The sequence below is a fragment of the Pagrus pagrus genome, assembly GCF_965226575.1.
Source record: "Pagrus pagrus genome assembly, chromosome: 3".
In the NCBI taxonomy this organism is placed as follows: domain Eukaryota; kingdom Metazoa; phylum Chordata; class Actinopteri; order Spariformes; family Sparidae; genus Pagrus; species Pagrus pagrus.
The window spans coordinates 26,097,702-26,124,017 of NC_140187.1; the positions used below are offsets into that span (position 1 = coordinate 26,097,702).

The window sequence follows — 26,316 nt, forward strand, 5'->3', positions numbered from 1 at the left end:
TTGCCAACAGGTGTTTCTTTAAATGATCAGGAGCTGATCAGCGGAGGATTGCGAGGCACAAGGAAAGAAAATTATGCTGCTTCCCTAAATTCATAGGGAGATTCACTCCTAACCCCAGTGGTGGCAAGAAGCATATTGGATATACGCTGTCAACTCCTTGTAGCCAAATGGGCTTAATGAGACATTAGACTTAAGTCCATTTTTGTAATGTATCAAGTATGTATACCTGTATGCCTTACTCATATTGTCTCTTTGTGCCTACAGGTGACATATGTAGGTAAAGTTTAGCAATGTATTGGAATGTATTATCACTTTTGTATCGTAACCTCTTGCTCCAAGTATATTTTGCTACTTTTCTCTGCTTATCACGGTCAGGGTTCTTCAATCCTGGTCCTCCGGGACTCCTGTCAAGCATGTTTGAGATGTTTCCCTTTGGATGAGGTGTGCAGGGAGACATCTAAAACATGGAGGGCAGGGGTGCCTGAGAACCAGGGTTGAAGAACATTGAATTAAATTGTATCTATTATGAGGATATTTATGTACTTTGTACCCTGATATTTTTCATGGTGTCCTATGGAACTGTATGTATTCGGTATCTGGTCGTCCTCTGTAGTATTGTAGATGGATTAGGCAGACTTTGTAGTCTGACATATATTTTTTGTATCTCATTATCACATGTTAAATGGAATTGTATGTAAAGTGGAATTTCAGTGGCTATTGACCTTTTGTTGTTGACTTATTTAACTTATTTGTAGTGGGGAATGTGACCTTGTTGGATTCTCCACTAATCATCATCTGATTATTTAAAGAAACACGTGTTCGCAATTAAACATCGAGCAAATCTGATGAAGCAACATGCATAACGCATACTCCACTCTTGATGCACCCTGGCCAGCATTAAATGGCGCAAAGAAAAAGTTAGTGACAAACTAAAACAGAGTTGAAAGGACAGTGAGTCTAAGACAGGTGGACACAACTCCAAATGAAGGCTGATATCGGTCAACTGTTTGCTAGTTGTTAATAACTTATTGCCAATACTGCTGGCTACTACTGTTGGAGATAATATGGCTAAGTCTGTATAAATCCTATCTGGAAATCTGGCTGCTTATTTTTCATGCTCTGACTGATGGTGCAATGATATCATAAGTAGTAGAAAAATGCTAAATACCATAGAAAGTAATTGAAATTTTTGAAAAGAAAAATATATATTATCATTGAACCATCAGGAAAATTTATTACAAAAGTGCAATTTGTGATGATCACAGATTAAGCTGTGTTTGGTGACGCTACAGTGCGTTCCCTTAAGCGGATGCAAGCAGCTTGTGAGCCAGCGCTGGGCTCAGTGTTCTCCCCAAACCACCATAATGAATTCATTAGAGCGCAACTAAAATGAGATCTTGATTAAAAACAATTTGGGTGCTTACTTATTTATTAAGGTGCTGGCCAAGTGGTGTTTATCTGCTCCTGTGGGCCACTCAGCGAAGTAATGGCCGTCACATGACTCAGTACACTGTATGTATTATACACATAGAAACCAACAAATTCATATCCACACATCCTCTTTATCCACAAAGGCTTACGCTCTCTCTCACTCTCCCTTTGTTTTTCCACCTCTCTCTCTCCCCCCTGCCTGAAGTGATGACTCCGTCGTATGTCACTGTCTCCCAGCATCACCCTGAGTGATTGCCAGTCCTGACACCCACCTGCTTGTACCGCTAACCCACCCGAATGCCCGGGAAATTAAATGCTCCACCGAGGTAATAAAGAGAGTAAATCCTGGTTGTGTTCTGTGCTGATGGCCGGGGTGTTGTGGGGGCCAGGTATTACCATATTAAGCCCGGGGCAGACGGGATCACAGCCCAGCACTCCCTCATTACACCTCATCTAGTGGGGATTTACTGCTTTTCCAAAAACAGCTTGCCTACAGCTGTCGTTTTAGCCTCTGCTGTGTGTGGGTCGTGTGTCATTTGAGCACAGATATTCAGAGTCATAATTTCTGGAGATGGTTTCATACATTTTATTGCAAATTGTTAAAGATTTGGTTAAAGCCCTGCTACATTGCAACACTCAAAAGGCATGTTGGCTTTATCTGTGAGTGGGTTCTGTGGATATGAGAAGGAGCAGCCTGTTCACAGCATTAATGCTCATTTGAATCATATGTGATGTCTAAAATGTGTCTTTCTCCTATAATAGTGTACCAAGCTTGAAAAATGCAGGTATGGATTTTTTGTGTCCGGTTTCGGAATAGTTATATAATTTTCACATAGTCATCATATCACTGTCGGTTAAGTATTAGTATTAGTACTAGTGAGGCAGTATGAACAGCTTGCACGGCTACTGCAACGAACATGATAAAACTGTTCATTTTGAACAGATTTTCCCTCCTGATAACAGCTGCCGAGGAACAGATTAATAATGAAGTAGAAAATGAGATTATGCTGAGTCATTAAGTTTATAACTCTCCGTAGAAGTAGATAATGATTCTGCCAGTGATCATAATGTTGCCACAAAGTCACCAGAATGTTTGATTATAAATGAAGTCCTTGAAATCTTACGCCACTGGGGCTGGAAAACTTTGTTTTATTGAAGTGTAAAGTCAGTTTGTCACCAACAGATGTTTGTCTCTTAAAGGGGAAATAGTAAACAAGATCTTCTCAAAAGTTAAAGGCATAATTCGATAAATCTGCCACTAAGATATGACAAGAATACATAAATAGTAGATAACTCCTAATAATTATATTTGAAAGGATGTAAATGGCTTTCTTCTTTGTGTCTGTATGTGCAGTTCATGTGCTTCGTAACATCACCACCCCACGAAATGCAGCTCAGCCCACTGACTGACACTCAAAGACTGTAAAGGTCTCCTGCCAGGTGTCTACCCACCCCATTTCCACAACAAAGTGTGTGTGCGCACAGATATGTTAAATAGAATTGGCACTTCTTACACACACAACTGCTTTAATGTCCCTGCAAACACATAACACTTAGTAAATTTGCGTTTTTACACATTGTCCTCCTACAGTCGATCAACCTGGCTGATTTCAGAGTGAAGTAATCTATTGGCACAGCAGGGGACAAATGGTTGTCATTAGCATCAAGCTATATTTTGAACAAATGAATTTACCTGAGAAGATGGAAATTCACTCTTGGTCTTAACTTTGGGAACTGTACTTTCTTTTTAAAGGAGACCTATTATTCTTCTTTGTGTGTTTTATATATGTTCTTGTGCATGAAAAAGATCTTAAAAGTTAAAAAGGTAAAAGTCTGAATCAACAGAAGCTCCTCTCTCCCACAGAAAACACTGCTCCGGAAAAGCCTTGTCAGTAGTCCCACCTTTATTTCTGTGACTTTGTGACATCACACTACGTCACAGAGCACATATTTGGATAATTAATGCCTATCAGCTAGTTTGGCACCTGAGAATTGATTTAGCACAGCTGCTGTGTTGTCATTAGCAGTGCTGGATCAGGCATTTGTGAGCTGACCAATCAGCAGAGACTGGGTATTCGGGAGGAGGGGCCTTAAAGAGACAGAAGCTAAAACAGAGCGTTCAGACAGATGGGGAATACAGTGCTGCTGCACTGGGCAGTATGAGAAAACTGATGTGTTTTTTGAGCACTAAAGCATGTACACCTATTCTAGTGATAATCCTAAATAAAATTATGCATCTGAAAATGAGCATTATATGTGTCCTTTAAACATATGACTACAGTAAAGGCAACAGCTGTCAAAAATGGAAAGCTTCTGGTCTAAAACAACCCATCTGCAAATTTCAGCTAATTGCCTTGTCAACAAACTGATGCACTGCTTCTTCATATTAACTGGTCCACATCTGTGCTTCAGTACCCACGCTGCTGCAGCTGAACTTAATAAATACATATTGTAATTCTAAATTTGCATTATTCAAGCACGTTGACAGTTTTTGCTCATGCATGTGGCATTTTTGAAGAAAGTGGCCTTTTTATTTTAAAGCCAATCCCACTGCTGACAATTTGCTCTTTATCACACACAACCCACAGGCAAATATCTGTGAAGTGTTCAATCACTGTGCCAAGATGAGGATTTAGCATGTGAGATGTTGATGGAGGATCAATACAGCTCCATCATGGCTGAGCCATCCTCTCACTGCTAATAAACACAAACCATTCACCACTTTGTGATGTTCGCAGACAGACTAAATACAACACGTGGATCCAACTCAGAGGGGTGCTTCTGTTTTGTACACTTGGTATGTGATCACACACTTCACAGTTGCTCATCTTGTGTTTTTTGTCTGCCTTAAAATATCTCCAATATTTGATGCCTTGCCTGCAGCTATTATCAGCTCCATATCACTGCCATGAATTCAGTGAGTGTTGAACTGATGCATCCTCTGCTGCCATATGAGAAGAACAATACTGTACATGCCTTGATATGGATGGTGAGAAATCAAATAAGAGCAGGTGCTCGAGTGGCATATTTTTCGTAACGTGATAATGCAAGGTGTATATCTTTTGAGTGCAGGCCCTTGCTGAAATACGGGGACCCTTAAGCTACTGTTAGATAAGAGCCATATATTTGTCTTGGTTATATTCTTCCCATGGTGATACTGAGGTTGAAAAATCCCCCCATGTGTTACAGGGAAAGCAATAAAAACATAAATGGGGTAAAAAGGAAAAGATCATTGTTTATTGTGGTTTTGAAATTTTCATATTGCCTGAAACCGGGAACATAAACAGAGATAGCCCCCGGAGATTGCAGGGTAGTTTAGATGAAACAACAAAGTCCTCTCAGGTGGGAGGCCAGAGCTGCCTGTTGGGCCAGCCTCAGGTTGATCAGCACAAGATTGGCTTTGTCTCTTGATTCAAAGCCGACAGCCATATACTACATTTCTACTCCAACCCCACAAAGAAGCAGCACCTTCTCTTATCCTCAGCAAAAGCCTTTGTGTGTAGAGAGGAGAAGGTGAGAGACGGAAGAAAGTGTAGCAATTAAAAGAAGACAGGAGGAGCAAAAGAGAAAGTCGCCAACGTGAATCAAACGCATGCATTTTTGAAAAAGGAGGCAATGAAAGGTGGTGTTGGAAGAGGGGGGTAACCATCTGTCTGTGGACAAAGTAGGACTCAACTTGCATTAAAGCACATGCTCGACTGATCACACATACATGAGATCACGAAGCGAATGTGCTGAGGTGGGATGTTCCTGTGAAATGCTGGTGGCTCACAGGATTTACACGGTGTGGGTGACTGCTGCTCCCCTCAGCAGAAGATTGGAAGATCCAATCAGTAGGATGTCAAGCAGATAGAGCATTGTTATAATGCGCTTTAAAAACTCACACTGACTCTGATTAGCCACGGAAATTAGCATAGACTTGCTGTGTTGCACATGTAATTCCAATCCATCTAATGTTATCTGATTAAAATACAGCTCATCCTGTGATCAGTGCATGTGTTCATATGATATTAATGTGATCAAATGTATAGATGAGGGAATTTTCTTCCTCTTCATCTTTCTAGATAAAAACAGAATGTCAATTACTTATCTTGAGTAGCACAATGACTCTATGGATGCCATCTGCTCAGTCCTTAGGGTAATAATCTCGAAGATTTTCATGAAAATAAATATCTGTTAAGTCACTATCACCAAATGAGGTAACACAATGATGATTGAGCCTATGGCCCACTGATGAAAGCCCTTGGATAGCAAAGATGCACACTGATCACGGTGGCGACTTTCCCAGAAAAAATCACAAGCAGCGCACATTTAGTGACGCGTTCATCCAGCAGTGAGCAGTGGTTGATCGACCAGAGAGAAGAGATGGTTAGCACGCGACATAACAAATTGTTTGTCCTGGTCTCTGCTAGCGTTGAACGGTCATGGCCGAACAAACGAAAGAAAAGACCGATTACAACGGATGATGAAACTTTAAAAAAGGTGCAACTCCATAGAAAGAGAAAGCAACTAGTTGTTCAGAAGAAGGCAAACGGTCTTTAAAGGAAAGCGACCCTCAGCGAGGAAGAACCAGAGTTTGTATTGGTATTGCCTTGCCAAAGTGGAGAGCACTAAAAGAAGAAAGGGGACTGAGGAGAGATATCGATGTTGCTCTCTTTCTCTTGGAATATATTGGTAATCCTTTAGTCTTACTCACAGAGTGTAGACTGTGGATATGAGCCTGCCATTGCCTGACTATTTCAGTCGGCATTCTCCTCCCTTCCGTTATCTACATGTTAGCGTTAAATCCCTGTCTCTATGGGACACAACAACAACCTCCATCTAGCAACCTACGTGCTGAAAACAGTAAGTTACCCTAACCCTTACCTGCTCCGTAAGAACATGAACAAGCTAGCAGCTATTGCCTTTTCTCTTTTTATCTGGGACTTTGCCATTTTAATGCCAGTTGCAAGGTCCCCCGAAATAAACAGACCAAAAGACCAAAACTTGTAAAAAAAATATTTCAATTCAAATCAACTTCAGATGTACTAGGCCTATGTGCTAGTGCTAAGTAGCAAATGTTAGAATGCTAACAATCTACACAAAGATGATGAACATGGTGAACATTATGCGCGCTTAGCATATGCATGTTAGCATTGTCAATGTATGCTTGCGCTTTGCTTAAAGGGGCTCTGTGGAACTTGTGCTGGAAGCTAAAAACGACTTTAAAAAAACCACAGAGATGGGGAAGGTCTCGTTTTTCACATCACCTTACAAACCCCTCACATATGGCCAATAAAAAAGTGACTCATGCATGTAAATTGCTACATAGAGTTGTCACATAGAGCCCCTTTAAGTGAATCCTCACACAGCTACTAGCATGACTGTCAAGTCTTTGTCTTGTTTAATTACAATTCATGCTCAGACTTATCACCACCTTACATAATTAAAAGCATTATTACTATTTTCAATATATTTTTCATATCAAGCCAGAGGAAAGATCGTAGTTTTGCTCCGTGCGGGTTGTCATCAAAATAGGAACCCTTTGGGCCTGTTTAATATGAAATACAGCCTCTTCACAATTTCCATAGCCCAATTACAGAGATGGATGCTAGAAATCTCTGCCACAGGTCTCTCACATATAAAACTGTGATTCTGGCTAATTACATTTGCTGACAAAGTGTAAACTGAATGTTGGCATGATGTATTATAGCCTGCCAAATCCCCCCACCCCCAACCCCGTGCATCACAGTGATTGAATAGCTTTGGAGGTATCAACAACATTCACCAATCGCTTGTCTGCCAGAAGTGAAAGTCAATGACATTATGTCTATTTATGTGTTTTGATTAATTGTTAGGAATTGCCTTTTCGGTGCACATCTCCCCGGCGCTTAGAGGAGTAGCTGTTGGCAGTCATTACCATAATCATGTTAGTGTTTGGCTCTGCCCTTGTAGTGGCTCTGTCCCATTATCATTCCACACAGTAATGGATGCACACCGGAGATGAGATTGTGACAGCCTTGTCCTCTGCAGGTGAGGACACTGGTCACAGAAGCATAAAACAAAATTTGAAATAAATAAATGTGCTTTAATCTCATCAAATTTGATACAAAACATGCATGTTGCTGATGAAAATGTTTGTTTATGGGCACGCCTTTAGTGTAAAGTTGTAGACGAGTGCAAATGTGTCCGTCTTATCATTTACATTGTGCTCGGCTGACAGTCTCTGCAGGGAGCTCAGTGTCTCCGCTGTTAGCTCGCTGCTATCTATCTGACTGAGACATCTCCTGTTCCATCTCAACGGCCACCTAAAGCTTCATTTCCCTGCCTGTCACCGCCTGCCCGGCTCACTGTCTGCCGCGAGGACGCACCGTTTGATAAAAACCTCTCCGCCTCATATTACATCTCATTTCACTGACACTAGTTGTGCACCTATAGCTGTGAGACCCAAGCAGACCTTACCCCTTGACCTCACCTTATGAGAGTAATGAAAAGTGCGGCTGTGGATTTATTTAGACCAGCTCCATGTGTGCACACATACATTCACACATCCCAAAGGCTGAAAGGGAAACTGCTGAAAGGTGATGTTGCAGAAGAGAGCGGGGATTTGTTTAGCACAATAAGCATGTGTCCATCCTGAGGAGAACAGGAATCCAATAGCTAGGTTTGCCCCAAGGATGATATCTCCTGTTTTATTGCCTGTTTATGTCGGTGTTAGCACAAACTTTGTAATGGAGCTCATAAAATGTGCATACTGCTTGAAGGTACAGATTTTGTCACAGTGGGGACCTATTGCTGCTACACTGGCAAGAGCGCTGGTGCTCGTGCTCTCTGAATGTTATTTTTATCTCTTTCATCTTCATATAGTCTGCAACACAGTCGCAAAATAGAATTATTTTTGAAAGTGAGGCTTTCACAGCTACATTTTGAAATGAGACAATAAAAGCATTGAAACCATTCTGGCCTCATAACGTTGACATCCTACACGACTTGTTCCAAGGTTAAATCGGTTTAGCGTGGGATGCAGAGAGAGCCGGCGAGACTATAACGACCATAATGACGGTTGTGTTTCATGACAGTCGGCTGAGTTCACTGACAGCGATGCCATTTGAATACATCTAGTTAATCTAATCAGCCACATTTCATTAGCTTAGTCTGAATTGTTGCTTCTATTGCAACATTTATTTCTCAATAACAGTCAGATATGTTTTGCTATGACTCAGTACTACAGGTTGAATTTGGCTTCACTACAGAGGAACCAAACCCAATTGAATAAAACATAACAAAAATGAATGCTCCAAATTATTTTGTCTGGTGGTCCAGCTATGACCTCCAGGTGCAGCTTAACCTCATTAGAGGAAAATGAAAAAAACACACAAAAGTCGTCTACCCTTGCACACATGAAATATAAACAAATATTTCAACCTTTACGCACTTAACACTTAAAAAGACACTTTCTCTACAGCAATATGTCTTTATTACCTACTTAAGCTCCAAGTGGCTCCATCACCTGACATTTAAATCTTGGTTATTGCACTGGCGCCACAGTGCTGGATTCATAAACCAACGCGACACAGCAGAGCCAGGACCCGGCTCGCGATAACAAGTGCGGGTATTACAGACAATGGCCACTGGGTCAATGAGGGGTGAGTAGAGAAAGTGAGTCCCAGGAGACGCAGCGAGAGGGATTTTCACTGCGCCAAATAATGACAACTCAGGCAATATTGCCCTGCCGATGTGTGGCGACGACAGTAACGATCGATTGTGGTTCATTGTATCAAAGCTGACCCTTTTGACCTCTAGGTTGCCATGGAAACGCTTCATCTCTGTCGGAGTGATAGCTGTCTATTGGCATCAGCTGACGGGGTGTTGAGATGGACACCCATCACCCGGGGCAGATATTGCTTATAGATAATGTAATTATAAGTGTCCTCTGCCTCTTGAGAGACAGACGAGCACGCACGCTGAAGGTCTTCACAGGTCAACGTCTTTTTCATTATCACAACTTCAGGCTGTAGCAATGTTGTGACCTATGCATTGTTGTCCTGCTACATCGTATGATCGAATATACATACTGCAGCGTATTCCACACTTTAGTGGTTTTGCTGCTTCCATAAATGAAAATTGACCGTGCTGTTTCTGCTGATGTTGGTAGAAAAGCCCCCCAGTTTGTACATGAAGCATCTGCCCCCCACCGCCACAACCGTCATCCCCCGAGGCTCACTGCGCGTGAGAATACACCAGAGCCAGGCTTAAACCACCTCAGCAAAATATCTGACCAGAGACAGGACAGCTGGACCGCTCATGTCTCTTGAGTGTGTTTCACTCTGGGTGTGTGCTAAAGAGAGATAAAGAGAAATAAAAGAAAGGAAAACCATAACGTGAATGAGGATGTTACTAAGAATGAAAGAGAGAGAAGACATAGATGTTTGCAGTCAATTAAATTCAAATAAGCCTGTAATTCCTGCACCAACAGCCTTCGATAGGGTCACCTTGTGTTTACAGAACAGACATCAATGTCCGGGGAAAAATTGACCTGCCAAAGGAAAATTCACAATGACCTGAAGCAAACCTGAGCATCATCAGTTGGCACGACATACAGTGCATACATAACAGACATGCATTGGATATGGAGACCAAAATCACTTGACAGGAGTGAAGTTAAAGATGCGTGGACCTGACCTTTAAATTAACAAAGAGTATGTATGTCTGGTGATGTTGTATATTTTTCTTGTTTTTCAGAAAATCCCTCAAAAAAAAAAACCCAACAACAATGACTTCATACTGTTAATGATTAATGACATGTATCACCTTTTTTTTTCAGAACTCTGTTGTGGTCCAAAACCTGTTAAAAACACAGCAGTGAGCCACTCTGTTGCACTGGGCGACATTTCCTCTGCCATCAATATGGACACTGTAGTTTATTAAGAGTCAGATCAACTCATACTGTCATGATGCTGAAAATGTGTATACATCCACAGCTGAAAATAGTCCCCAACAAATCCCTTATGTACTGCTGCTGTATAACATTTGCAAAAAACTACAGTGCCCAGCTGTTATAAAAATGTATTTAGAAATTTTAGAAAATGAATGTGAACAGTGGAGACCCATGTTAAAAGACTAACACACTGTTGGTTTTGGTCTTTTCGTCTGATTTGTTGATGGTAACATAAATATACAATAATGCCAGTCTAATCCTCTCCTTATCCTCTAAGAAATGTAATTGAACGGTTTTATCTTCAGAGTTTGAAAACTCAAGAAACGTATCTACATTATCCACAATCGCTACCGGGTACAGACATGCACTGTGTAAATAAACATTTAAATATAACAGTGCACAAAACAACACAATGATCCGAAGTGGAAGCCTTGAAAACTTTGTGTCATTTTAAAAACTTGACTGAACGATTTTTCATAAACACAAATTGAATTTTTCTGATTTCAATTTCAAAAGAGGCTCAGACTTATGATTCGACTGTCTCGTGTGTTTTGCAATGTGTCTCATCTGAGAGCTAAATATACATGACCAGTGAGTTAGACGGGGTCACGTTGTTTCAAAGACCACCAAAAACCTCTTCTTATTCGAATGCACATCTCTCATTTCCTGTCTGTCAGGGACAACGTCTTGATTATAAAGGACTTAATTATTCCAAAACAAAAGCCTGGTGGAGACACAAAGGGGAGGTCGTAATGCTGGCTGTTGATATTGTTCTATCAGACAGCTCGAAGGGAGGAAGTGCTCTGTCTGAGCTGCCAGGCCTGGCTGTTTTTTGGGCGGGGGGGTCCTGGGGATAAGAGACCGCCCTGTTATCTTTGTGTAAAAGGTCACATAGGTCTGGCGGAAGAAGCAAAAGCAACAACCATCTGTGTTTTCCACACTCTGGTGCAGCTATCTCGACCACCGAGAGCCTGGCTGAGCGAACACACACATGCACACGGGCATCACATTGCTCACTCATATCTACGCACGCGGGCCGTATGATGAAAGATGCATTGTCAGAAGAAGTTGGAAAGCCCCCAGATATGTTTTCCTTGTTGTAATGTGTGTGTAGGAGTATCATTGTTTTTGTAACGTACACAATTTATGTACATGCTATTCCAGAATGAATAGTACTGATTTATCAGAGGCTTGACTGATGGTTTGTGCTGGCATTGTGCAGAATGTTTTTTTATTCATGTGACAAACCTTCAAGAGCGATATTTATTTTACAACTCTGTCATATCACAACCACAGGATAGGCAACAAGGCTGCCTAGCCAATGACTACAGATCCAGACTGCGTTGTGACATTTGTAAATCTGACAGCACTGGATGTTTTACGACGACCTTGGAAATATTTCCAGCCATGTTTGTGGTAACAAAAAACACATTTTTTTGGGGAGGTGGGAACTTTTCCCAACCCTAACCATGTGATTTTGGTGCCTAAACCTAACAAGACCATAAGCACAAGCATCATCACAACATAAAATAGAACATTTTACCTAAAAAAAAATGTAAAGTTGCAACATAAAGAAAAGGTGCAACATCCATGGTTTGGTTTACATTGCAAACAATTTTTTCTTGCAATTGGGTTGTATGGTTGGTAGGTGTAGATTGTTGGAAAGAAAATAGTTACTCTGAAGCTGCTCACAACAAAGTCTACACACTATCTTGAGTAACCGGGTCATGATTTCTGGAAAGAGACATTGCTGTTGAGTTTTTTCGATATCACGATATTTTTGGCTCTTTGAGCAGCACGAGCCGAATGCCATCTAGTTCCATTATTTTGGAGAGAACAAACATCTCCACTGCCAATTTCTCCAAAATTCTGCAACCCACACAAAAACAACCTAGATGAATAAATAGCACTACAGGCAAGAATGAAAATATGTATTTTGGATTTTGGGGTGAAGTGTCCCTTTAAGCCTTGTATATAGGTTTGTATGACAATGTTTCTTCTCTTGCATGTTGTTACATAAGTCATAACTTGTGCCTACACCTACTCAGCTAGACTTGCGTGAGACTATACAAAAGCTCTGCCAAAGACGTGTGTTTCACTAGCAGAGTATCTGCATCCTCCCGCTCTCCTTTGGCTGAGAAATGTGAAAACACTCACAGTCGACTCTGGCTGCGGGGCTTTTTCCTCATGATCCTATTGTTTTCCCTCCAGATCCTGTAGTGCTGTGCACAAACAGAACGGCGGTAGTACAGGACAGCACACACACTCGCTTTATGTAAACTCACATTTAGGCATGCACACTACACACCTGCATAAACACAAACACCTTACATGCTCAGAGCAGGGAATTCATGTTATATTACTACATGGGAGCTGAGTGTTCAAGGCTATTAAAATGACAAACAAAAACCTGCAGCAGAGATTGAGGAAATATATAACGCAATGAAACCTACAGAGACAAACTCAACAATCTCTTACAATGACAGGCCTCGACAGTGTTCGTTAATCTGTGACGCAAAAAGCCAGTGTTTACTGTTTTGACTGTGCTATTGTGCTTTATTCGGAGAGGACATAAATGCTTCTTTTTATATAGGGCTCCCTGAGAATTTAATTTGGGACCAGTAAATCATTGTTTTTACAGTGCAGCTCGGAGGATTGTCTGTGCAGCAATAGAGAAAAAGAATAACAAATTCATCTGTTATCAGAGTCTGACCTACTCTCTTGGCTTCAGGCTAATTAACGGCAATGTGACAGCTATTGTGCCGTAGCCGTGGCCTTCAGAGCCAGGCCTACAGGGCAATAATACTTTGTTTTTGCGAAGGGAGCAGTGCTGACACATCATCTCAGAGTAGGCTAGACTTAAAACAAACAGAACCTCTGAAATTACATTTTAATGTGACCTAATGACACCGCTCAATCACTGTTTGAATAAGTTGTGTATAATTTTTAGAAAAAGTGCTTACTGCAGGATTATAACGTTTTTTTCTGTATTGTTTTGTCTTTGTTATTTAAATGACAACAATGATACAGGCCAGATTCATTGATCTGCTGTGGAGTTCTGAAGGCCCTGTGGGGAATTAAACCTGTATTTGCTGCTTTTTGATGAAGTGCTGACTTCCATGGTCCACCTGTTTACATGCTGTGTTTGCGTGTATGTGTGTGAATGTAAAGGCAGTCACTGGGGGCTGGAGGGAGAGGGTCCTGGCTTCATATTGTTGGGAGAGTGGAGCACACACTGCTGACAACAGGGTTTTCTTATTTCACTCGGGTTACACAAAAGTAATTGTATGCATTCTGCAGTTTATGTGGTTCTGTTTATTAATAATGCATTATCTCTCTTGCCACAGTTCTTTGTCAAAAACAACTAAACTCTATTAATCCTAAAATAATGTCTGCACGCTTCAGTTTTCTGACATTTTAATAAAGTCTGTTGTCCTGTTTTATATACATATCCTCTGCTCTGAAGTCCCTTAATCAGAATCTAAAGCTCAGGGCAAATACACAAATCTCTGAAGAGCGCTGTGGTTGTGCACAGCTGGGAATCAATAAAACATGTCAATAATGACTCGATCCATTACAGCAGTCAACCGCTTTGCCATCCAATTACAAAGGCGTTTAGGTCACTTTAAGGGGTGAAAGACGTAAGTCCTGATTGTACTTGATTACCACATAAATCAATAATTGAACTTCATACATTACAGCTAGTTTGCATAACGGCATGATTAAGTGCCTTCTTTTTTCTTATAAATGAATTCTGTAGCAAAGCTGCCACTGTCATACATTAAAGAACACTGTGCCATAATGAGGCAAAAATTAAAACACATGCTTTGCAGTAATCAGCTGCTTTAAAGTGTGATGTCACAGAGCTGTAGTCTCAGAGGGGAGTAAAAACAATCAGCATATCCATTCAGTCCAGCGTCCAGTCGCTGGCAAAGCAGGTGTTATGGTTTGTCTCAGCTCTGGGAACAAGTTGCTGACCCCTTTCCCTGATCCCTTTCCTGTTTGGCGTTGTGTGTGCAGGCGAGGTGAGGGGAGATAGAGTTGGTTTGTTCCCCGCTAGTACGGCATGTTTTTCCTAATAATCTCCATTCCCCTCTACTCTTCCAGTCAAGTCATGTTCCAGGTGGGGTGACAGAGCACAGCACGCAGCTACAGGCGGTCCAGGAAATTTGTGTCCTCCGTCCAAAAACATGTTTTGACCGTCTGTGCCACATCTGGAGGGATATTTACTCCTAAAGCCATTCTTCTCCGCGGCCACATGACACAATACTCTTGACAGGTTCTATTTGCACACCATGCAAAAGCAAAACATATTTTGCACAAATGAAACCAGGAAAAAAAAGGTCATATGAAGCGATTGTAAGCGGAATGCTCTCGAGAGAGGCAATTTGGCACTGCCAAACGACCGGAGGGGAGCTATCTTTAGCCATCCAATTCAAAAACAAAAGGTTACTTTATGGCGGCTATAAATGTGCTACTACTAACACATTAAAAACTGTCTTGGCTTCAGCACTCCATAATAGTTATTACAGTATCACATTGTAACAAGGGGATAGAAAACAACTGAGTCAGAGTGATTTAATTGTTTTGGTGATGTTGTAGCGTACTGCAAAATACATTACTCAGCATCCTTTTAACACAAATAAGCAGCTTAATTACTGCAGCAAAGACAATAGTCGCATATTCAGCAGAAATAACTTCATATTTAATATCCTCTTTAGTGACTTGCTTAATAATTTAGAAATTGTCTCTTTGCACACACCAAAATATTTATTGTTTCATGAGATGACCCTCATGCAAGTGCAGAGATAACATGTGGTGATCATGACATGAACACGCTCTGTGAGTCTGATAGAGCTTTGCACCTGCAGCAGAGCTTAATCCTTCCTGCACCAAACCATCTGGAATGGGAATTTTGCTGTGTGTATAATATATGGGTCTGTATGCCGCTGCAGCAGTCAGGACCGGAGCCCTGCGGTGAGACAGCACTGCTAATTCTTTTATTGTTCTTTCATTATCTGCTTCAACTCTGCAGTAAAAAATCCCACAAGTATTCTCCATTGTTTGACCTTCAATGTGTGGGTGTTAAACCAGCATTGGGAGCTGTCAAATCAAAGACCCCAAGTGGGCGACGATCCCAGCCTCCCCCTGTGTTGCACAAGGTGCCTCCGTCCTTGAAAGCCCGCCACGAGTCCCTCACTGAAGCTGCTCAAAGTTTGTCTGTTCCTCGAACCATCAGGCTCCACACAGCACCACTCAATCAGCTCTGTGAGAGGTTACCTAAGGGGTTAACATCGCCAACCTTTCCCATCTGTTGCTAAGGAAGTGTTGCCTGTTGTGCAGGAAACAGGGAGAGCCGTTTCCTGTTATGAAGAGAGGTTTTTAAAGGGGTTGCATTCATTCAATCATGCAACAGATGCCGGGCCAGGAAGCCTGGCCAAAAGCAAAAGCTTTGGTGTCCTAGAGAAACTGTATTTGGAAACTGCTTTTAGGAACCTCTCTATGTGCTGCTCTGGTTCAGGAAACAATACATGAGCAAACATGCTGGAGAAAACACAAGGAAGAGTCGATGCTGGAGTATCTCATAGACCTACACTATTTAATCCTCTCTGATTTTCATCATTCAAAAAGTGAACAGTGTGTCATATTTGAGCAGCTCATGAAACTGAGGGTCTTGTCTTTCCAACTGTTATCAGCTGTCTAAAGTCAAAGGACGTGTGATGTGTGCAGATTTGATTTGATTTTGAATATTCTCCGTGCAAAAACAGTAGCTGTAGCTTTAAAGCTGTCTGTCAGCACAATGAAAGATTGGAGATGAAACGTGGCTTACATCTCTATAGTTCAAATCTCTCATTCTGAGTGGATTTGGTCGTTCCCAACTCCAGTCTAGCCTGCTGCCTTTGGTTCATGGCACCAGTCCACACATCTGTGGAGCAGCCCTGCAACAAAACATGACCAGATGTGAGTATAATAGCCCCATGATGCTCCAAAAACTAAAGTAGCACAGGTATAATGATGTGCATTGCATACATGAAACATACAGAGAGTGGGTTTGGTTCGCGCACTGTGTCCGCGCGCTGCTGTAGTCCTGCCTCAGGAAGCGCCGAGCAGCACCTCCCGTCTCCACACCAGAGCGCACCACTTCACTGTGGCAGCAGCACTGGAGATGCACGCCGGCTGAAAGCTCAGCTGCGACTCTGCGAGCACAGGCGTCTTCCACAAGTTGATCTTCCACTGGAGAAAAAGAAACGAGACAACATGTTCTGCAGCTCTCCCTCTGCAACTTGATTTTCCCGCAACGTGTTTGCATTTGGATTAAGTTTCCACGTCATTTCGAGGGACGCGGTCGGTGCGCGGGGAAACATGAGGATAACTGTCGGGCGCCGTGGATGATGATGTCCCACAATGAACGCAGGTTGGTTCTTCGTGTTTTCTGTTCAAGAGTCCAGAGACCAAAGTTTAAATGTTTTACAGCAAAAAAAAAAAAAAAAAAAAAAAAAAAGTGATGGCAGCGTGAGTGTGTTTATGTGTGAAGGATGGAGGCAGTGTTAATTGATGCAATTGGTTTATTCTATCAGAAAACATTTTCATATATTTGACCTACAAATTGATCTGCAAAGTGATTTTTACAGCTTTAGTGCATGAAATGAGATATCATCTATAGGTTAAATGAGATATCATCAGAGTTATAGATTAATCATACAGCAACTGATTTGTTCCCCATAAATGAACAATACAAGTGGGGTCAATTCTGTATACAGAAATGTTGAGTTTAAATCAATAGCCATGGATAAATTTGCTTTCGATGAAAGTCTCCACTCAGAAAAACGCTCTGTTCCGGGATTAGTAATAAAATAAGATTAGATTATAATCCATGGTTGTGAAAATAGACAAAGCTAGCCTATTGTTCTGTGGTCAGGTCATCTGTCGTGTAAGTGCAGTGTCCTGTGAATTTATTACACACAAGAAGTTGTATAGTATTTTTGTAAATCTGTTAAAGGAAATCTTTCATTTAAAAATGATGCCTATCTTCTATAGACTTCACTCTTTGGAGTTTAGACTTCATTTCATGATGAGAACACAGACTGAAATCATATCCTGTGAGTTGGCACAACCAAGGTCCCAGTGTCTATCTCTTCCTTTGTTTTTCAAACATTTGTTGTAATTGAATTCTTGTTGCATAATTCATATCCTGTTGTTTGCAGTCGGGTGCTTTGTCAGACTGGGACCCTTGTTTTCTCTCCCTGTTTTATTGTTCTTTGACGCACTCAAAGGACCTTTTAGGCAAAAAAAAAAAAAGTGTGTGGTTGTGTGTGTGCACATTTCAGTGTGAGTAAGTTTCGTGAGAATCGGGGAAGAATGACGAGAAGGAAGTCCATTTATGTTGTGAAAATCTGTACTCCTAGAGAGGCTCATGGAGGAGTGATGGGGGGCCGTGCTGTTAATGCCTTTCCCCCCATGGACATCCTGTGTGGAGACCTTCAAGGAGGCTCTGCTGAAAAGCTAATGAACCTGGAATTCTTAAAAGATAGAGCGTGGTGACATTTATCGAGAAAAAATATGTATAAGTGGGGACAGAAAGCGAAATATGGCAATGAAGGGTACTTTCTTCAACAAAAAAAAACATGTTGGACTGACATATAGAGAGGGAGACAATGACAGTCAGAGAGAGAGAAAGCACTCAGAGATACCAAAAGTGCACACAGGGTTTAATAGGATGTGCGTCAGGGCAGGTACTAAATAACAGGAAGAGACAAGGGGTGTACACACTTTGTTAGGTACGGGTGTGTTTCATGACAATTCACAAGCAGTCCTCTTTAATGACTTTACAATTTTAACACTTTACTACAAGTAAAGTCAAGATCTGAATCCAAATAAGGATGTTGTGATTTCAGATTTAAGCTGCCTGATCATCCCTCATGTTGCCATTTAAAATCATCTTCAAAGTTTTTAATGAAAATGAGCCAATAATTTGTTAAATCTGATTCGGCTATAAGCATCCAACCTGCATGTGTCATTTCCCAGACAGGGAGATGTTATTGTTCCTCCTCTAAGTACCCTGTGGCTCTGTTGTTTTTCCTGCTGATAATGTCCCCTGCAGCCTTCTGCATGTCACTGACTATTGTATGTGACTCAACTTCCTCTTAGCATTCTGTACCACCATATTTATCATTATGTAAGCTTAGATATTAGCAGTAAAAAGAAAAGAAATAAATGTGTTATTAAGCAGTTTTTATTAACTTTTACTCTCTTTGTACAGATTTTCAAAATCCACTGCAAGTGCCTCGACCAAAGGTCCGAAGTCATCTGACGATCAAAGTGCAGTCCAAACTGATGTCGAGGCCTGGTCCCCCTGTCCACGGTCCAAAACCTCCTGTCGCCCCCAAGCCCAGACCCCTTTATAAGCTTCACAAACAGGGGGAGCCCTGCCCCCCACAGAGCCTGAGTAACGGAGACCTGGCTCACTCAGATGGAGAGACAGAAGATCTCCATGAAATGGCTGAGGAGAATCAGGACAAAGAGGAGGAAAGTGAGCCAGAGGATGCGGTTAATGACAAAGAAGACGTAGCAGAAGGAAAAACTGAGGAGGAAACAGAAAAAGAAGTGGACATATTAGATAATGATGGCGACAGCATTTGCTCTGAGGACACAGTCAAAGCAGATGATGATTTGACTGTTGACACTACTGAGGACACTGATAATGACTTGAACCAGCCCGAAGGTGGCAATCACACTGATGATGAGAATACATCAACACCCTCACCTCCTGCTGACATGGAGGATGAAGCAGGAGAGGAGGCAGAAGAAGAGGAACAGAACTGTAGTGAAAAGATTGAAATGCTTTGTGCCTCTACAGGACATTCAGATGAACATGTAGAGGATGAAAACCTTGATCAAACACAATCACTCAGTCAGGGTGATAAGGACAATGATACTGGAATTATTGAAGAGGACGGTGGACAAAGTGAGGACTGTGTGCACTGTCCTGATGAGCTGGAAGCTGGAGGATTTGCATTTGGATTCAGCGTGCTTCCAACAGTGACTGAGGAGTATCCCTACGATGTGATTGGTCCCACAGATGATGCTAGTGATACATGTGAGTCATGTGACCAAGCTGAAACAGAGGTATGGCAACCAGAACGGGCCACCAAGGACCCCTCTGGTTGTTTCCGATTTACCTCCAGCACTGAGGATGTGTTTGGGCCTTATTCAGTCATTGAAGCTCTTCCAGGAGATATGTCTGACACTGCTGACCCAGAGTGGAGTCAGGATGATACTGATGACAAACCTTCAAATGAAATGCAAACAGCAGGTGCTTCCAACCAGGAACCTTACTATGTGTCATCAGATGATGTGGACAAGCTAGAGAATAAGCAAGCCCTCTTGGAACAGGGTGAGACCGAGGAGGGCACAGATCAGTCGAATCAGCACAATAACAAAGCAAAGGACAGTGAGTCAGCAGATGAGTATGCAGACATTGACGACTCGCTCTGCACTAAAGCAGATGACTTTGATCAGTGTGTCTCATCCGAGGATTATGTCGAGATAGGCGATGACGATGAAGAGGAGGAAACGGAAAAGAAGCATATCAAAGGAAAAAGTGCAAAAGAGAGAACAGCCAAACGTGAGCAGGCTTTCAACAGTCAGCGAGCAAGCTGCCAGCCTCGCCTTAGGTTGTGCAACATCACAGTGCCAACAGACCTAGACTTGGGCCGCACCCCAGAGCTCACCAACAGGGTGGTGTTTGCCCACACCACTGAGGCCTTTGAGGAAGACATTGAAGAACTGGACTGCCATATCGTGCCTTATTATGAAGACACAGACTCGGACAGTGAAGAACATATATACGAAGAGGCAGGGTTTGACTCAGAAGGGGAAAACTTTTTGACACTTGATCGGAAGACCATTGTCACGCGATCACGCTCTTATTCTGGGAAAGTTCCAGGTTACGTCCCAGAAACTGTACCAGAGGAGACAGGGACGGAGTACCAGACTCATGACTACTGCACGGTGGGCTTGGATAAAACCAATGAACCTCTTAGCCATTCACAACAGCCTGCGATCAACTGTTTGGTCCCGTCTATGAAGTCCCGTCGCTTCATGTTATATTCCCGATCTGTAGAGGGTCCAGAATTGTCCTTGACCTCGCCCACAGAGATCAGCCAATCTCTAAAGGATGACTTCAGGATTAGGAGGAAAGATGATAACCTTTCACTCCCATGTGTCATAACCTCTTCTGGAAGCTTCTCTCAGCGTAGCCATCAATCATCCAGTGGTGTCTCCACGCCAACCTCTCTTGTAGACATCCCACCACCCTTTGAGCTGGCGTACATAACTAAAAGACCAGTCACCAAGAGTTCCCCATCCCTACTGATCCACCATGAACCCAATGACATACCTAAGAAGAAGACGTCCTCCTTTAAGCGCTTTCTGGCCCTCAAGTTCAAAAAGAAGACAGACTCAAAGGGTTTCAGTGATGGAAGTGTCCGCTCTTCACGTTCTTCCTCCGAGTCCAGCCACCACGGCCCAGTAAGAGTCATAGAGCTTGATCGCAGAAGCACCGGCAGTTCTCCTCAGCTTCAGTCCCACATAGTGAACCCCCAGCAGCGTCCTTTAGACCTGCCATCCTCCTTTATCCACCAACAGAGGAGGAAATCTTACGGCAGAGGCGTTTCAAGAGTGGAGTCCTTCGAGGAGTGTTCTCGGCGCTCCCCCATGCCGCTGCCTTTGACCAAACCCCGCTCCATCTCCTTTCCGAGTGCGGACACCTCAGACTATGAAAACATCCCAGCCATGAGCTCAGACTATGAGAATATCCAGATCCCAGGCAGACCCACCAGGTCCCACACTGTGACTGAGTTTTTTGAGGACCGAAACCGCAATACAGTTACCTGCAATGACAATGACGGTTATGTGGATATGAACAGTTTCCCTGGGATTGACAGCAAACCCCAGACATCAAAAGAGGACACTGAAAGGTACAGTAAAGTTCAATAAAGTCAAATTGATTCATATCATCTCAAGCACACTTCAACGGGGTGATTCAGCACAGTTATAAAAAACATATCTTACCTTGCTTGACATGTACCTTACCTCTAGTGATATTTAGCTGTACAGATACTTTTGTTTTTATAGGCCCAGATTTTGAGATGAAATTTCTGTTGCCAAATAACTTCAGTGAACCCAAAAGACTGATTCACCTCCACAGTATTGTGGTTGAAGTAGAAATTTTTGAAGCAGATATCACAAAATCTGGGCAGATAAAACCGTCTAGCCATGCAGATGGTTTTCAGCATGGCTAGACGGCACAGACTTGGATGTCTACTCATCCATTAGTGTATTAAGTATTATCCACCAACATCATCCATGACTGCGGTTACAACTTACATAATTCATCAAATGATAGATTGGTTGAATAGGTTGGTTGATAGAAAAATCAGTAACTATTTTTGATATTGGTTTCATTATTTAAACAAAGTTTTCAGCAAAAATGTTGCATGTTTCCTGGTTCCGACTCCTCAAATGTGAATATTTGCGTGTTTTCTTAGTTGTTGATGATGGAAATTTGAACATATTTGGGGTTTGGACTGGACAGACAAAACGAGCTATCTGAAGACATCACCTTTGAGTGGAAATTGGGATTAAAGCCTGACCAATACACTGATAGTGGATATGACTGATCACAGATATATTAGTATCGGCATATATGTTGTCCGATATGCACAGTAGTTTGTGTAGCCTTAGATTAGATGTCTTCAACAACAAACCAAAATGTGTTTATGTATGATCACAGGTGTTTTTGCTAATCTTCTTAATATTAAAGTCTAGAAACTATGCATATCCTCTATGTTCATTTTGCAGTCTTTAGAACATATAAGACTGTTCATCTCTGTCACCACTCTTAAAATAGTCAGCTGAGTTGTGAGACCCGGACATATCTGCACTGAAAGACAATCTTGGCCCCTGAACACCTAACAAATATTCTTACACTGTATCTCAGATGAGCAGAGGGCACCTGGATGAGTAGAATGGGATCTCCCTCTTGTCGGGAAGTGTTCAGTGAGAGATGAGCAGCCTGCTCTGTCAGGCATCGCTGGCTTTGGGAAGATGGACAATGCTTGTGGGAGAGCTTACTCCTGTTTTTCATTTGGTGGATTTAGAGGTCACATCTGGCGCCGCTGCTTCCTCTGCAGTCTGAGGTGATAGAACAGGTAATGGCAATTGGGTAGCTCACTGAGCTCAGGTTATTCACATTAGAGATAGTCATTATGGGCTGCAATTAAAAGTGGTAAAAAGTGTGGGGGAGTTCTTTTCACACAAGGAAGTTGAGATGGATGAGGAAAAAGGTGACAACGAGGGGAGGGGATGTGTTAATAGAGGGTGTAGAAGAGACAAGAAACAAAGAGTATATAGCGATAACGTGATAGAGAGGAGGAGGAGGAGGAGGAGGAGGAGTAAGAACAGGAGAAAGGGAGCCAGAGCAGCTCTGGTGTAATTGCTCTCCTGTACCTGACACTTACGGTTAAGTTTAGGAGGGCTTTTATTAAAGTAGCTCTCTCCCGAGTGCTTCTCTTTCATTGGACCCTTGAGGGGCCACAGGATTTACTGCAGCATGTGATAGAGTGAGGAATCACCGTGGTCAGACTGTACCAAATTACCCAGGCCTGTGCCACAGCTTCAGCCACTGTGGGCCACAGTCTTTCCCCAGTCTTAATAAAATAGTTGTGTTTGATGACCTGCGTGTAGTCAAAGAGACAGGCCATGACCAAGAGCTTAAGGCATTGAATAATCTTGGGGATGCTTCTTTTAGTGCGCTATGTTTTATTATTCATGATGTGCAGCTACTGTCTTTCATAACTATTTTCCCTATTTAGAGTTTTTCTTTTCCTCCAGACATTCTGTGCAGCAGCAGACACTATACCATGATTTCCAGTGAACTTACACTCTAAAGATATCTCAACATTTGAAACGCGTCCATCTCCCATACAATGGTCCCTCAGTGAGGGCTCTTTTTCTCCCAGTGATACTATCGATGTGGCTCATTGTGTGTTGGAGGTCTCACACCACTCACAATGATGCAAATAACCTATCTGTCCTGTCACCCAGCCTTCGCCGCATTCCCCTTAGAGATGCTTCAGTTGCTGGGGACACTATACAGACCTATGTTTATTTGAGTGTGAGTGTATATACAAGTGTGCCCACAATATAAGTCATGTGTAGTCAGTGTAGATGTTTGTCCCTGCCTTTGTGTGTACATCTTACTCTAAACTCTGTTCAAAGCCTGACATTGCCGCCGTCCCGGGCTGCCTAGCCGACGATGGCAGTGATTTATTGAGAACACATTCAACAGTCAACGTGGTTTCAGACCCACAGTGGAAAAAGTGGATTTTTGTGGTGAGGAAAATGACCGAATGGCCCCAGAGCACTGCACACAAAAGGACCGTGCCTACAGTAGCAGACACGCATTTTAAGGGGTGCTCACAAAGCTGCTGTGCCACAGGCTTGGCTCGTTTCCACTTGTGTGATTAATGTATAGCACCATTCAGACACTACTTCAGCAAAAGCGTCCAGGCTAAGCAGAGAGACATGTTCATTAGCACGATCGTGTAATGTACAATGGAAAAAGAAAATGCATGCTAATGATTCATCGCAATGCTTACCAAGGTGTTTGTTTGTAGGTGTTTGTGCATGCACACTAAGTTACAACTCAGTGCTGCTTTATCAAAGATGAGGTTCCAGCTGAGAATGTCGTCTCAGCAGAATTGTCCTTGCCAAGTAGCTGTGTTGCAACAAATGAGTGTTGAAAAAGGCATTTTTAGCAAAAAGAAAAAAGCCCAGGATTTGTGATTGTGCTCAACTTAGTGCCCATTAAGTGTTCCTTATGTCAACTTTAAGCAGTGATGCAGATATGTTTCAGTCCCTTTGCACATAGTTAACTAAAGTGAGCTATAGTGATATGGTTCGTAAGATCTTGCTAATGTATGCAAAATTGCACATCTCTAGCTCACCCTTTGGCATCATTTTCACTCCAAGCAGTTCGACATGAACCTCCTCAGAGTGATGACAAAGCTCTGCCATGGCCTCTAAAACAGCTCCTCCACCCACTGTTATGTTAGTGTTAGTAGTGATGAGGGAGCCATCTTAAGTGCATTGTTGTACTGGGTGGTGGCTGTGTGCTGTGTGGCGAGGTGGTGGACAGGGTGTGTCGTTGGCCCGCCAGGTCTGGTGCCAGGCGCTCTGAGGTCATTGCCAGGTCATCCCCGGGGAGGAAGCGCCCAGCCTAGGAGCTTCCCACCCGCCTGTTTACAGGAAATGCAGGACAAGGGCGGGGCTCTGGCGGGAGGCAGGGCGTCGGAGGCAGGAGAGGACAGATAGGTTGATGGGAGGAGGAGGAGAAGGGGGTCACCGTGGTGGGGTGGAGGTTCCCAGACTCTCCCTTGAACAACAAGATGAGGTGTGGTCCCTTCAGGAATGCCAGGTCTGCTGTTATTGTTGCTCCAGTTTTTCAGGAATGCCTCCAGTCTTTCAATGGATACACCCCAAAGTACTCTTGTGACACAGAGGATAAATCAACGGAAAACAAGTGGGCAGGGATTATAACACTTGCATATGTGGTCCAGAATCAAAGCTTGGGTTGGTAGGTTATTCACATTATTCCACAAGGCAAGGCAGATGTATTGCTAAAGCTATAAGCGAGCTAGTGGTACAAGAATGGCAGAGAAAGTGCAGCCAAAGTTTCCCAGTGCTAACATGCTAGTTGACATCAGTGAGTACTTACAATAGCCATGTTCGTTGTTTACGTTCATGATGAAAATGGTAGGTGTTTTCTTACATGTGAGCAAGCATTAGATTAGCTATGACAACGATGTGCTGCGCTCACAGTACATAGCCTGTGAGCCTGTTGTTCATCAGCTAGCTAACTCAGTAGCACTAAGCACACAGCCCCGAAGCCGAAGAACACAGCCGCGGTGACAGCAATTGCCTCCTTCAGTGGCTAACATTAGTCCCCGAGCAAAGCTAACCCAGTTAGCACAAAACACACACCTTCAGCAGTAATGAGTAACTGTCACATCGGGTAGCCTTTTCAGACTGAGGTGCGTCCATTATGGCTAGTTTGCTTGTGTTTACATGATTGTGGCATTTTTACAGTTATTTATTCATGTGTTTATTAGACTTACCAAGTTAAGAGAGCTTGCAGCAAACTAGGCAGTGGATGTCTGTGTAGACAGGCAGTACGTGTTCATAGACCATATTCACATGGCGGCCATTTTCCCCTGACATGATGCTCAGGGTGGGAAGCTCAAATGTCGTACGGCTTTGTTTCAGGTTGCAAGTCCTATAAACGTTGGGAATAAGACAAATTGTCGTCATTTCACATTTCCTGATTGATCAGCAACTAAAAAGACAAAAAACAGATGGAAATTGCTACGCTATGATAGGAAAGGCTTAAATTAACTATAAAATCAACACACGTCTTGGACACATCTATTTAAGCCTGGAAGTAAAACGCACTGGACGTAATCCAATGGTAATGTTAGCTCGGAAGTGGTTGAATGCTAATGTTAGCTAATGGGTCATCAAATATGTTGTTTGAAAACAGCAGCATGACATTATCCTAGCATTCAAGCATCACAGCATCACAGGTGAGGCAGCAGCAGTCAGAGTGCCCAAATCTTCCTAAATCACTTCATCACACATGTCACAACAGCAGCAGCACAACAGCCACAGGCTACATGGCATCATCATCAGTTAAAGCAGCAATCAACTTCAAACTTCTCCCATTCTCTTAATCCACCTCCATCAGTATCCCAATCTGCTATTGTTAGCAGGCTAATGAACCTCTTCAGCTGCTCCTGTTTCCTATAATAGTGCCATTAGAAATGGATAAAAAGCCTGTCGGATTGTGGCCAATATATATCTTAATACTCAGTGTTTAGCTCAATTGAATTACATATTACAAGCATCAT

The 26,316-nt window shown here is 42.5% G+C and overlaps 1 protein-coding gene across 2 annotated transcripts in view; it reads left to right on the plus strand.

The window, feature by feature from the left end:
- The first annotated feature begins 16,508 nt into the window (after positions 1–16,508).
- The window catches only part of fgd5a (FYVE, RhoGEF and PH domain containing 5a), a 34,655-nt gene continuing 24,847 nt past the window's right edge, over positions 16,509–26,316 (plus strand). For both annotated transcript variants that reach the window (XM_084346594.1, XM_084346595.1), the window contains exons 1-2: positions 16,509–16,763; positions 18,609–21,327. In XM_084346594.1, coding sequence (XP_084202720.1) covers positions 16,754–16,763; positions 18,609–21,327 — 2,729 coding nt within the window. In that variant the 5' untranslated portion in view covers positions 16,509–16,753. The remainder of the gene's footprint in view (positions 16,764–18,608; positions 21,328–26,316) is intronic.